The sequence below is a fragment of the Erpetoichthys calabaricus genome, chromosome 4 (assembly GCF_900747795.2).
Source record: "Erpetoichthys calabaricus chromosome 4, fErpCal1.3, whole genome shotgun sequence".
Taxonomy (NCBI): Eukaryota; Metazoa; Chordata; class Cladistia; order Polypteriformes; family Polypteridae; genus Erpetoichthys; species Erpetoichthys calabaricus.
The window spans coordinates 174,464,683-174,478,228 of NC_041397.2; the positions used below are offsets into that span (position 1 = coordinate 174,464,683).

At 38.0% G+C, this 13,546-nt stretch overlaps 1 protein-coding gene across 1 annotated transcript in view; it reads right to left on the minus strand.

Moving 5' to 3' along the window:
* The window catches only part of nalcn (sodium leak channel, non-selective), an 898,297-nt gene that overhangs the window by 97,606 nt on the left and 787,145 nt on the right, over positions 1–13,546 (minus strand). Inside the window, exons 28-29 of the mRNA XM_051926631.1 lie at positions 12,162–12,266; positions 8,393–8,499 (exon numbers count right to left, since the gene is read on the minus strand). Of these exons, the coding sequence (XP_051782591.1) occupies positions 8,393–8,499; positions 12,162–12,266 (212 nt within the window). The remainder of the gene's footprint in view (positions 1–8,392; positions 8,500–12,161; positions 12,267–13,546) is intronic.

Consider the following 13,546-nt stretch of genomic DNA (forward strand, 5'->3'; position numbering starts at 1 on the left):
AGGGCTACCATCTGCTTCATACATCCCCTCGGTCTTGTGATCGTTTCTTCAGTATGGAATGTTGATGAATGTGCATTTGGTTTGACAAAGTGAAGGAGGCATTCTTCTTGCAGACAGCTTCTGGCTTTTAGAAGGTCCCTCACAATTTTAAATACTGACACATTTTGCATTTTCAGTGAGCCTTTTATGAAACTTGCCAGTTATGGCTAACTTACATCTAAGCTATGTTACATATGACCTGTGCTCTTCTAAGGAGCAAATAGCATCTTTATTTCTATCTGTGCACAGTGCATCTGCTCTAATCACTCATGGCCTCTGCCTGAAAGTGATGGGTCAGGCCTGAGGTGATGGGTCAATGCCTGCTTTAATCAACCAAAATCCCTGCCTGAAAGAACTGTCCTCACATCAGCTGCTTTAGGGTCACAAATTACAATTATCAAACAGTTATTTTTCAATTCTGATTATACATCCACTTTTGAACCAAACAGTGACTATGTCAGCATTCATTCAAAATTTTTAAATTTCCTTAGGTTTTATTGTAGCTTTTGGTGAAACCTAAGTATTTAAAATTTGGAACAGGTCTATCAGGAGTGGCATCCTTCCTTGTCCTGTGAATCTGAACTTTATAGTTTAAATTTATACTTGAACATTTTTCTTCCAACACAGCTTTTTTATTGGATTTCAATCCTGTATTGTCCCACATCCATTCAAAAGTAGAATTGCTTTATATTTTGTCATTGATTGTGTATGTGGGGGTCACCCTTATGGCTAATGACATAACAAATGACAACTGTACCATAAAGTAAATTACTTTCATAGACGAGCAAAAAATTACTGGTTGAAAAAACTGTGATCAGCAAAATGTCAACTGTACCCCAGGCACAACTTGGGCGTTATGCATGTGCCATGCAGTAGGCACATTTAATTTCAAACCACAGTGACATACAGAAATAACGCTGAAAGCAACAATGACTCACAGCCTGGGCCTATTAAGTCTTTTTAAATCATACATGATTGCAGTTTTTGGAAGAATTTTTTATGGAGACCTTTCTACTACAGAACTGTCAGCAGTGAAAAATCAGTCAGGGCTCTGCCGCTCTTCATTTAATATCCTCACACAAAGAAGCTGGACACAAACTTCCTCTTACTGACTCTTTGGCCAATTAAAAGGCAAATAATGTGTTAGGTGACATTGTCAAAGTATATTGTTGAACATAAATCAAGCAATGTTATACTGAAAGCGTTTAAAGGGCTAATGAAGCTACATGTGGACTACTGTGGGCAGAAAAAGAAATAAACATGAATCTAAATGAAAAAATAGCAAAATGCAATAACTGAAAAATACATAATTGGTACTACAGCAATTTCCTCTATCTATGATGTGGGTAAATATGTAAATTTTTGTTGCTTGCTTTTATTGTAATAAAAACCTACCTACTTGTCTAGTTGCTTTCAAAACTGACTGTCTAGTTTCCTGGCTACCAACATGAAAAGTAGTTGGCCAAAAGTTCAACTATACATTTAAAACTTTAGATTTTTTGGGATCCTTGCCTACTCATCTCAGCAGTTTAGCTTGCTCTGATTGTTTGGGACAAAAACATCTCACTAAGAAAAAGATTTTAGTGGACTGGGACCAGCAAGTGAAACTGCAAAAGTATTCTAGAGCTAGAGGGTATCCAAGAGGTCTAGCAGACTATTTAGGACCCGGAAAAACACTTTTAAGGAAAAAAGGCTTCAGGTGTTTAATTCCTTAATTCCTAGGAGTCACTGCAGAACAGCGGCACTGGAGCAAAACTGGACCTCACCTGTCTACAGATTTAGTTCCGCAGAAACCTCTAAATTAACCCTATGATGGGATTAAACACCTGTCCCACTCAGTGTCTGAGTTCTCACTGTACTGTATGTTAGTGATGGTGTAAACATAGCTTTCAGAAAGGATAGAGAATTATGAAAAGTAACATCAAGAGATAAGAGAAGATGCTAGGAATGTCATATGGATGTGCTGACACTATGCACAATCCTAGAAACTTCATTGATCTGGAGAAACTCAATATATAGGAAAGGTCAAGAGTTCATCCAAACCAGCCAGAAAACACCTTACAAAGAAGTCTTAAAATTTTTATTGAGGCAAAAAAGAAATTCAACCTAAAATAAGCATTGGGTGTATGCATCCTGCAGAAAGTACTTGTTTCAGTTGTTGGCTTTGTCAAAGATATCTACAGACAAATAACACATTTGAGCATGTGAGCCTGCAAGATCGGACAAGACTTGCAAGTATTCAACCTACTAAGAGGACAAATGTCTGTATGTTTCTGTGTCTGTCTGGTTGCTGTGTCTCTATCATTCCAACAGATAGCGCATCACGTACATTTGTAATAATAAAATGCATTGCATTTGTCATTACAACATGTGGCACAGCACAAACATTAACATTGCTTTTACAAATCCCATACCAAATGGCATACAACACAGACATATGCATTGCATTTGTCATTCCAACAGATGGTGCATCACAAACATTTGAAGTAATGCATTTTATTACTACAAATGTTTGTGATAGTGTGGCACAGTGGAAGCGATGCTACCTTGCAGAAAGGAGTCCAGGGTCCTCTCTGCATGGAGTTTACATGTTTGCTCTGTCTGCATGGATTTATTCTGGGTGCTCCAGACATGTGGATTAGATGAATTTGTGATACTAAACTGGCCATGGTATGTGGGTTTGTGTCTGTGTGTGTTCGTCCTGAGATTGTGTGGTGCCCCTGGTGTTGTTCTTGTCCTGCACCCTATGCTAGCTGGTCTGGTTAGAAAATGAAATGAAATGTTTGTGATGCGCCATATGTAATGCATTTTAACACCAAATGCATTACAAATTACATTCCAATAGATGGTGCACTGCAAATGTTAATGCTGAGGTTTCCTTTTATCACTTAGATTTCGACCTGTCTTAAAAGGGTAGCACAGCTAGTTATTTATAATCCAGTAAATTGTTCATGGTCTGAATAGCTTAAAAAAGCAATGGATGTTAGATTTACTTCTGGATGTTTCTGAGTGAATCATCTAGGCCATGTTAATTGTTTATTGTTTATCTAATGTGACTGTGTACTTTTCCTGTTTCACACTTTCACAGTCAAACTATGTGAAGATGTGAAGATCAAAGTATATAAATCAACTTTTTATTTCAACTTGTCATCTATCACCTTGTTAATAAGATGCTATAAATTTCACATAACTTACCAAATGGTACGTACTGAAATTTTGAGTTCCAAATGAAAACTGTAAGATGTCATGGTTTATTTTGTGATTTGTCAGGAGAAGTCAAGCAAAATGACACCTTTTATTGGCTAACTAAAAAGATTACTAGGGTGTGGTACCATGTTAGCCATTATGAATGCAGTGAGAAGTCAAGCAAAATAACACCTTTTATTGGCTAACTAGAAAGATTACAATATGCAAGCTTTTGAGGCAACTTTAGGCAAAATGTAATCAGGTAAAGATAAGCCATTCTAATCAAGTAAAAGTCTATTATTATTCCAAGCCTACTGATTTGCAACAGTTCAGATCTGATATTTACTTCACAGTTGAGTAATTCTTTATTTGCTTATAGAACACAGACTAAATGACATTTTGATATTTATACACATATATAACACTAAAGTTAACACTTGGCAGAAAAATGCCACCTGCTTTCCCATCAAAATCCTCCACTTTTGACACATCAGCATTTTGCAACAGCACAGCTCATATTTTCCAACAGCACTAAAGACAGAGGTCTGTCTTTTTCAGCCTTATGTTCAGAGCACAGACAATACTTAGACTACCAAGCAACTGATTTGAACAGATGAAGGAGATAGAAAATTGAGGAGAAATGCTAAATCAAATAAGGACCAGGATAAAGGGTCAGCCAATTTGCAGTATTTTGAAAGTAAAGACACTTTAAAAAGGAAAATGTGTTCAACACAAAAAATTCAAATGCCCAATTATAAGGGAAAAATGCAACAATCATCAAGATTTTAATTGGCTTCAAGATAAGCTAAATAATAATAATAATGAACAATGGGGAATTAAATCTGTAAAATATTTATAGGTTTGGAATATAAAAAAGCCTAGTTTTTACACAGCAGGAGCACAATTGTGAACAATCTTGGCACTGAATAGATCATGCTTAATTACAGTATATGCATCTCCTTCAGGACTGCCTAAATATGCGGCATCTTTGCATAGTTCAGTTGTTTTCTGTGTCACATAACACCTCAAACTAGATCAGTGTTTTTACATTAGATAGCTTTTGAGGAAAATAAATCAGACATATTAATAATTTATGATAGATTATGCATGCTTACTGATTTAAAGAAATTACTTAACAGAGAAGCAGCAGTTCGAAAATTTAGTATCCTGTCTAGTCACACTGGCTTTGACCGTGAGCGCGTCAGCCCCACAATGAATCATGTAAGCAAGACCTTGCTTTTCACATCTCAGCAGACCAGCATTGTACAAACCACTTAACTCTTTCACTGAAAACTAAAAAAATGTGACTGATAATACTTTATGCCCCAAGTATTTTTATTTTAGTGGATAAAATTCTCAGCACTTTTAGATTTACACTTTACTATTAGAAAGTTCCAAGCTGTTTTGACTAGTAGGTATGCAGGTTTAAACAACAATAATTAGTATTTACAAAATGTATTTGATGTGAAAAAATATTAATACACAAAGCAAAATTATCAGAGGTAAATTAAAACTTAATCTCAAATTAACATTTGTTTCCAAATATACACTTAATTTGTAAACAAGTTCTTCCCAGTTTACTATCATAGGGTACTGCAGCTAGGCCATTGCCCTCATGCACACTTACTCATACGGTCAACGTAAGGTTGCTCATTGGCCTCATACATATTGTGACGTGTGGGGGTGCCACTGAGCTCCCAAGCCCTCAAACACACCAACACTAACAGAAGTCCCGCGTTCAAATAATATTTATGTTATATATGAAAATACCTTCAACAAGACTTCTTTGTATTACTTACAAAAGCACCCAAACACAATTTCCTTCTCTCTCTCTCACTTTCTTCTTCTCCTTCCACTCCTCCATGCTCTGCCTTCCGAGTCTAACCACTGAGCTAAGGCATCTGACCCTTTTAATGCCAGACCCAGGAGTCCTTCTGGTGTTACAGCGCTTCAAGTTGGAATCACTTCTGGGTAAGGCAGAAATTCCTTAAAGTAGGAGCAGTCTGTCCCTACATCTCCCCCTGGGAGCACATGGAACCCATCAGGGTTGTCTCATGGGACTGCAATTCCTACCCTGTACACCGTAGTCTGTATTGTATCGGAGAAGCCCATATGAGTGGTCTCCCCCTGTCCTTCCATAATACTGGTCTCCCAGCCAGGTAAGAAACCCTTGAACCACCCCAGCCACAATGCCAGCCCATGCTTGGGGTACATGACAACATGTTTCTTGAATGTAGAAAGAAAAGCAGAATACTCAAACAAAAAACACACAAATGATGTAGGAGAATGTCCCCACTGTCAACAACCGGGTCGGGAGTCGAACTTAGTCCTAATCACTAGTCACTTTGCCCTAATTTAACACCAGCAATATAAAAATATTATATTTTTTTTCTTTGAGTTTGTTCATTTTATTTTATCTTTAATTCAATTAATTTGTGACTAGGTTTTTGACCATTTGCCTTTCCTTTTTGGTAAAAACTTATCAGAGATTATCCCTGTAGCATTTTTCATAAGACAGGAACCAAACTGGATGGGACACTATTCTGTTGCAGAACATCCACACACACACACACACACAATCAGGTAAACAGTATCTTAATAACTGTTAGGAATTTACATATGCTCAGGTGGGTCTAATTCTCATTTCTGGAGACATCAGGGGTATGCAGTCTAAACCCATCTGATTATGGGATAAGTTTTAAGTAGCTGTGACAAAAGGATTATCAGTGCCTATGACAGCAATCTTCTAATATTTACTGGTGGACACCTATGGGGATAGAAGCTGTCAGATTTAAGACTGATGCCTTCCATGTAATAATAGCAGGACTGTCTTTGAACTTGAATGAGAGAAACCAGAAGGCCAAGAAGGTGACATCTTTTTCAGATGATAGGTGATGGTACTGCTCCAACCAAAGGTATGAGAGGAGTAAGTAAAGGTGAAGGACAATACATTTGGGTGGTCTCGAAGGGGTTCTGGGCAGCCATTTGACTTAGAAATGGCATTCTGGATATTGACCCTGCTCTTTTTTAGAAATGTATAAATTCTTTGACGGGGTATATTGTTGAGAGGTTGAAAAACAGGTTTGATGAATTAGTGAATAGCCAATACACAGATCCTCGAAAGGCAAAGATGATTCCATCTTAATTGGAGAACCGAACAGCTCTTTTCCTATTCAGGGATATCTTCCTACCCATTTGCAGTAGGCTTACTCTCATACATAATATATTTTCTTAAGGAAAAAAGCTTTGTGTATTCCTTTTGGGCTTAACATTTGCACAGCAAAAGTTCTTTTGGTGTATTTTGCATTAAATCAACTCTGCTTAAAGTGGATGCGTTTTGTTTTTGTAGAGATGAGAATGAGCATGCAATTTCAGTTCCGAGATTAAGGCTTTTCTCTCGCTTAGAAAAAGTGACTTGTTCTCTGCTGGTATTACAAGAGCAGTTGCTGTAGGTGGAGAGTTTAAGTACCTGAACTTCTTCCTTATAAGTTAGAGAAAAAGTAATTGTAATACTGAAGAAATGACCATTTCAAAAGCTAAAGTGGTAAAACTGGAGCTAAGTCTTAGGACAATACTTTTTACTGTTTATGTTGGTCGATCCATATCTACATTCTTACATACGTATTTTAATGAGATTAGTGTATTGACCAAATTAATCAGAATGATTGTACAAAGAGGATTTCATGGATCATTGTCTTTAAAAAAGTTGAGGAGCTTGAGGGACCAGAAAGATTTCAGAACAGAGCTACTGCTCTTGCAAAATGAAAAAAAGAACATTTGAGGTATTTTGTGGGTGGCACAGTGGCGCAGTGGGTAGCGCTGCTGCCTCGCAGTTGGGAGACCTGGGGACCTGGGTTTGCTTCCCGGGTCCTCCCTGCGTGGAGTTTGCATGTTCTCCCCGTGTCTGTGTTGGTTTCCTTCGGGCGCTCCGGTTTCCTCCCACAGTCCAAAGACATGCAGGTTAGGTGGATTGGCGATTCTAAATTGGCCCTAGTGTGTGCTTGGTGTTTGTGTGTGTGTCCTGCGGTGGGTTGGCACCCTGCCCGGGATTGGTTCCTGCCTTGTGCCCTGTGTTGGCTGGGATTGGCTCCAGCAGACCCCCGTGACCCTGTGTTCGGATTCAGCGGGTTGGAAAATGGATGGATGGATGGATATAAAGCTTATGCCATGATATTTTCAACATGATGTATTTTAATTTGGTCAAAAAATATAAAAAACTAGCAGGCCACATGGGCCTTCAGCCCTAAGATAAAAGGGATTTGAGAGGTTTATTACATATTTTGCAGAGACTTGATAAAGTCTGAAGCTAAAATGAACACATTTCCAGTTATGTTGTTTGTAGCTGCTGTTGTTGTATGGTCAATAAGTCCTCTATTTTTTAATACAAAAGTGGCTTTTAAATGTTGTCATAACCAGTTTAGCCTATTTCCTTTCACTTAGATGTAGGAGTCAATCACATACTGTTGAAAAAGTCTGAACTATGAATAAGGCTGAAGTCTTGCCAATGATACAAAAAATAATTGAACAGTTGCTAAGGTTTTCTCATTTATTCTTTTAAGCAGAGGACTCCAGCCATGTTTGCTTGCCTGTTGGTGCTGAAGGAGACGTGAATGTCATGTCAAAGGCTTAAATTTGCACCCGCTGTGAGCTACAAGTGTAATTCAGGGATTGTGTGTGTAGCAGATCAGTGCTGTGATCAGTCGGCCGTACTTGCAGTGTTAGCTTTGTGTCTACTGGAACACCAGGGCACGCAGCTGTGCATGCCATGAGAGAGACTTGAAGCCCAATTCGTGTCAGACCAGTGATGTGATCAGTTGGCTGTACTTGAAGTGTCAGGTAGGCATGAAGAAGCTCAGGGGGGTGCACGGCCGTGTATATCCTGTGAGGTCAGGCACGCTGCTGCATCTTTGCAAGTCATGAGGGGGACTTAAAGCTGAATTTCAGTTCTGCCATCCCATGATGAGTCCAAGTCATTGGCCATGGTGCATGTGTCACAACATAAGATGTCGACTGACACCAAAATCTAGATTTAAAGGCGGAAAGTGTGGGTTTCTTCATTACAGACAGACAAACCCTCATCATTTTGTATATATACTGTAGATATACAATAGAAAAAAGCATTTAAGACAGGCAAATGAATATATGGCAATTTCATTACAGAACTTACCAAACCCGTGGAACCCAAAATCCTGGCTTCTTTTCTTCAGTTTTTAATTTCAGATTCAGATTTTTTGACACACTTACATTAATTCGAAAAATACCATGGCAGTCTTCCTAAAATACAAAATATATATAAATATTTAATCTGTAAGTGACAGGCTGTTATTTGATACTATATTAATGTAAAGCAATAAATAACATTTAACTAATGGCATTAATATTGAAATAAAAAAATAAGAGTTATCTATGATGAGCTCAGGCTGTGCTGACTGTACTAAAAATTATTATGCTACTGTGTAGTATTTACTAAATGGCTTTCAGGCAGAATGCAATATATTTGAAAGTACTGAAAATTGAATACTGTGTTAAAATATTGAAATAGGAAGGGTAGTGCAGGGTGTCAGAAGCTACAGATGTAATTCAGAAAAGAATTTTGGTAGATCTTAAGTAAAGAGGTAATACTCAAAAATGAAGTACAGGGTGTTTGCTTGATTCTTACATATCAACCCTTAACACTTACAATGTCCTCAGGTTAAATTGGACCCCTGTTTCTGTTTAAAATGAATAAAAGCAGTCTAAATGCAAGCTGTTCACTAAATAAACATCCTGTAATTTGTACAGCTCTAAAAACATATTCTCTTCCCATACATTTTGAGTTGGTTTTAACCCAGGATTGATTTTGTTAGATTTTCCATTGCATTTAGGGTCATTTGTTTGTACACAACCCATAAAAAAATCATAAATGTAATTTTTTCAGCTCATAAATGTGGAGGCTTTTAAAGTGCATTAACTTTACAACAAGTAAAAAATTACCCAAATGTCACATCTTTATATAACTACTATACATTTTTAGCACCCCATGTGCTTTTGGTACTTTAATAGATGTTACTGTCCATTTAGGGTACTTAGTTTGTTCATAACCCATAAAAACCTCCAACATGTCATATGTTGTACAGTGTTGTAAAAGTATATTTATACCCTTCTTAATATCCTGTGTTTTTGCATATTTTACACAATGAATGTGCCTTAGATGTTCTTTATTATATTCTGTAAGTGCCTTGAGCATGGGAAAGGCGCTATATAAATAAAATGTATTATTATTATTATTGGGCGGCACGGTGGCGCAGTGGGTAGCGCTGCTGCCTCGCAGTTGGGAGACCTGGGGACCTGGGTTCGCTTCCCGGGTCCTCCCTGCGTGGAGTTTGCATGTTCTCCCCGTGTCTGCGTGGGTTTCCTCCGGGCGCTCCGGTTTCCTCCCACAGTCCAAAGACATGCAGGTTAGGTGGATTGGCGATTCTAAATTGGCCCTAGTGTGTGCTTGGTGTGTGGGTGTGTTTGTGTGTGTCCTGCAGTGGGTTGGCACCCTGCCCAGGATTGGTTCCCTGCCTTGTGCCCTGTGTTGGCTGGGATTGGCTCCAGCAGACCCCCGTGACCCTGTATTCGGATTTAGCGGGTTGGATAATGGATGGATGGATGGATTATTATTATTATTAAAGAGAACCTCAGTAAAAATACGATACAGTTTTTAAAAATTTTGTTTTTTTTATTCAAGGAACAAAGTTATCCAACATTTCTAATACCCATCCATGATATTGATTTCTGTTGTCCATTGTAAGAGACGGCCGGCAACTCAACCCAGCCAGGACACCCCTGATATGGAAGGACAGGGAAAGGCAGATTTCTTAGGACATTGTCTCCCCCAAGACGCTAGACGGAAGCTCCCCTGGAGTGTAGCGGTGCCCCGGATTCCCACAGGGCATCCTGGGACTTGGAGTTCAGTATCTCAGCCATGTTGGGTGCCGTGGGTGCCACCAGGGGGTGCTGTGGAAGGTCATTGGGGGACAAGGTTCTCGCTTAGCCCAGAAGTACTAGCAGGTCATGGGAAAACAAGCCCAGAAGTACTTCTGGGCTGATTAAAAAACTTTAATTCTCCATCTGACCCGGAAGTGTTGTCAAGTCATGTGGATGGAAGAACAGAAGCACTTCTGGGTTGGACACTAAATAAAGGACTGTTGTGAACTCAGCAGGCAAGCCAGAGTCGGGTGGGGGTGGATGAAGCTTGCTGGAAGATGCAGAGGAGAAAATGAGAGATAAGATTTGTGTTAGGATTGGATTATTTACCTGTTTAATGTGGCTGTGGTGCTTGGAGGGCACTGTATAAGAAGGAAAGGAAATAAAAATACTTCTTGGTGCTTTCACCCTGTGTCCTGCATGTTTGTCTGTTGGGTTTAAGGGGCAACAGTGACCCCTAGCATCCACACCAGCATGGATCAACATAGACACCTGTTACATCAGAAATGTTGTTACCTCCATTAAAAACTTCTCTAAACTACCAATGCAAATTGCATGAGGTAAGTGACACATAAAAAAGTATAATTTTTACTATTCCTTTAAATGAGATTACTTTACCTAACTTCCTCTCCTTATTCATCCACTCCCATACAAAGAACCACATACTCTTTCTCTCATCCTCTGAGCCTTTCTCACTGGAATCCTTCCTATATTTATTCAAGTTGCTGCACCTGTTACCTCCGTCTTCTCCATCTTACAGAATACAAGTTTATCTTAATGACCTCAGAGGTAAACACTGATTGAAGTCAACTAAAACAAGCCTGCATTTCACAACTTTGCCAATGTAGTCTATCTACACTTGATGCTCTTTGCTCTATTAGCAAAGTATGTTTCAACAAGACTTAGCCTTTAAACAGAAGAATCCCCAATCATTCATTGGTGCCTGTTTCACTGGCATTGATGTCACGTTGTAGAAAAGTTACTGGTACAGCTGTATGTTTCAGATATACTGATTTGGCTCCTCTGGGCCCAGTATGATAATTCTCCACAGAAAAATGGTTTGGTCTCTCTTAACAATTATGTAAATAGTAATAATCCATACCTGCAGTACTTCAAGGTTATCCCATGCCAGCTCGTGAAACTGCTCTTGTGAATTAACTTTGTGCTTGTTGAAGCACCTCAGATTTGCACAAATATGAAGTGTACTTTCTCCCTGAAAATGTTTTCACACATTTTTTTTAACTTTTAATATCTAATTGTCCACCTCTCTCAGACCACATTCTTCATGGATGATATGACAAAAAGTGACATGGTAGCCAATGAACGAGCTATTACTGGTAAGACTCTTGGACAATGAACAAATTGGAACGGTGGGTCTTAAGTTCAAAATTTTGAGTGCGTTTCAGTGCTATGCACAAGAGGATATTCCAGAAATTGTTTATGCAGCAAAATTTTAGGAAAACTACACGTTTGGAATGTTGTGAGCATCTGACTGGCTACCTTTAATTTTGATTAGTAATTTGAGATTTTTTATGGGTGCTTTGATACTGTTTGCAGTTATACAAACTAGATCTCCATTTAAGACTATTTTATCAGGAATTCTGTCATCTTCTTCTCAGTGAAAACATGAGATTAAACATTTTGCTTGGCCATTCCTATGAACCATTCATATTTGGGCAGAGTATTCCTTTAAGGCTATATGCTACTAAAATACAGCTGCCACATAAAAAAAAAAAACAATGAGCCACTTATTTCCATAAAAAAGGTATTACAATAAAGACAGAATAATAGAAAAAATAGGAGGACATTTAACACATTAGTTACCATTGTCTAACACCAAAAACACTCCAAATCAGACTTGAGCTCTGTAATTATTATCCAGAAAATTTAAAATGCCCGGAAATTCAAAACTTAACATCTTTTAAATATTTTTAAGACTTTAATTCAATATTACCAGGTTACATTAAAAAGATCGAATCTCTTACCCTTTTAGTTATACGGGGATCATTGCACTTGGCTAGTTTCCCTGCGAAAAGTTGGACTCCAAAGCTTGCAAACACAAGCATTAACGTTAACAAAAGAATTGAGACCTGTTAAAAAAGGAATGTGTATTATATTGTTATAGATAGGGCAGTGCTAACATGTTTACTATTTCACTGAACCAGCAGTAGTACATTCTTCAAAATAAGAAATGTTAACTGTAAATTACCACAGTCTGTGTTATCTGTCAAATCTATTTTCATTTCAGAAGACCTCTGATACCCTTAGTTTGTTTTACTAAAGAAAACACTGCCAAGACTAATGAAATATAGCTGGAAAGATGCTGCAAAAGATTATTTATCAACTACAGCATACTGAAATCTCTTTGAGGAGGTTCACTTACAAATGATTCATAGTGCTTTACCCGTCGTCAGTGGTATTTTCATACACAAACTCATAAAAGCATATTGAGAAAACATGAGCCTTTCCTCACAGGCAACATCAGTTTTATAGATATAGATAAAGATATTGATATCAGAGTAAAGCCCATCCCCACCTGCTAATACACAGGTCTGATATATGAAGGAGCATGGGTAAAATTGGGAAGTAGTACATGCACACTTAGGATACAGAGAAAATCCCACAATGCAGTGAGGCCCCCATAAATGTATTCCCAAAAAAACGTCTAAGTAAGCTGATGGCACACAAATCTTGCAGCACAGTCTGTTTCTACTACAGAAGCTTTCTTTGCAAGCATGATAATCCATTCCATCTAGGACAAGTTAACTGAAATTAAACTTTCAGCCATAAACAGACCCTTTGTCAGTTTAAAGACAGGCTTGTTCAAGTCAGCTACTACACAGATATATTGTATTTATATAAAAAAGACAGGTTAATACAAAATTGTACACTCTACACTTATAAGATGCAGGATACACCTCTAAAACTGAGTCATACAGCTAGCAATAAAGTGACCAAATGTTTATAAAAAACTAAATACACATTGTCAGATATCCAAAGAAAACATACTTTGGATTATGTTTAAATAGTCTAAATCAATTTCAGCATCTCAAACAAAATTTAAAATATCTCAAAATGACTTTCTGTGCTTTTCGATAAATCTCAAAATTTGTGTTGCCAGATTGCTGAAGTAAAAATAGCCCAGCAACTTAAAACCCACGAAAAACTGCAGGACTCAAGGAAGAAATCACTTTGGCTGTTTGGTATAACTGCCTACTTATTCGGGTGGTTAAGGAGGTGGCCTTTTCAGCATAAATGAATTTAAAGGGGGGTTAGTTTATGCTTATTACATTGTCATATCTTATCATTTTTTTGTCTGAAGAGAGGCTTCTTTACTAAAAAAAAAACAAAAAAAAAACTCCCTTTCCTT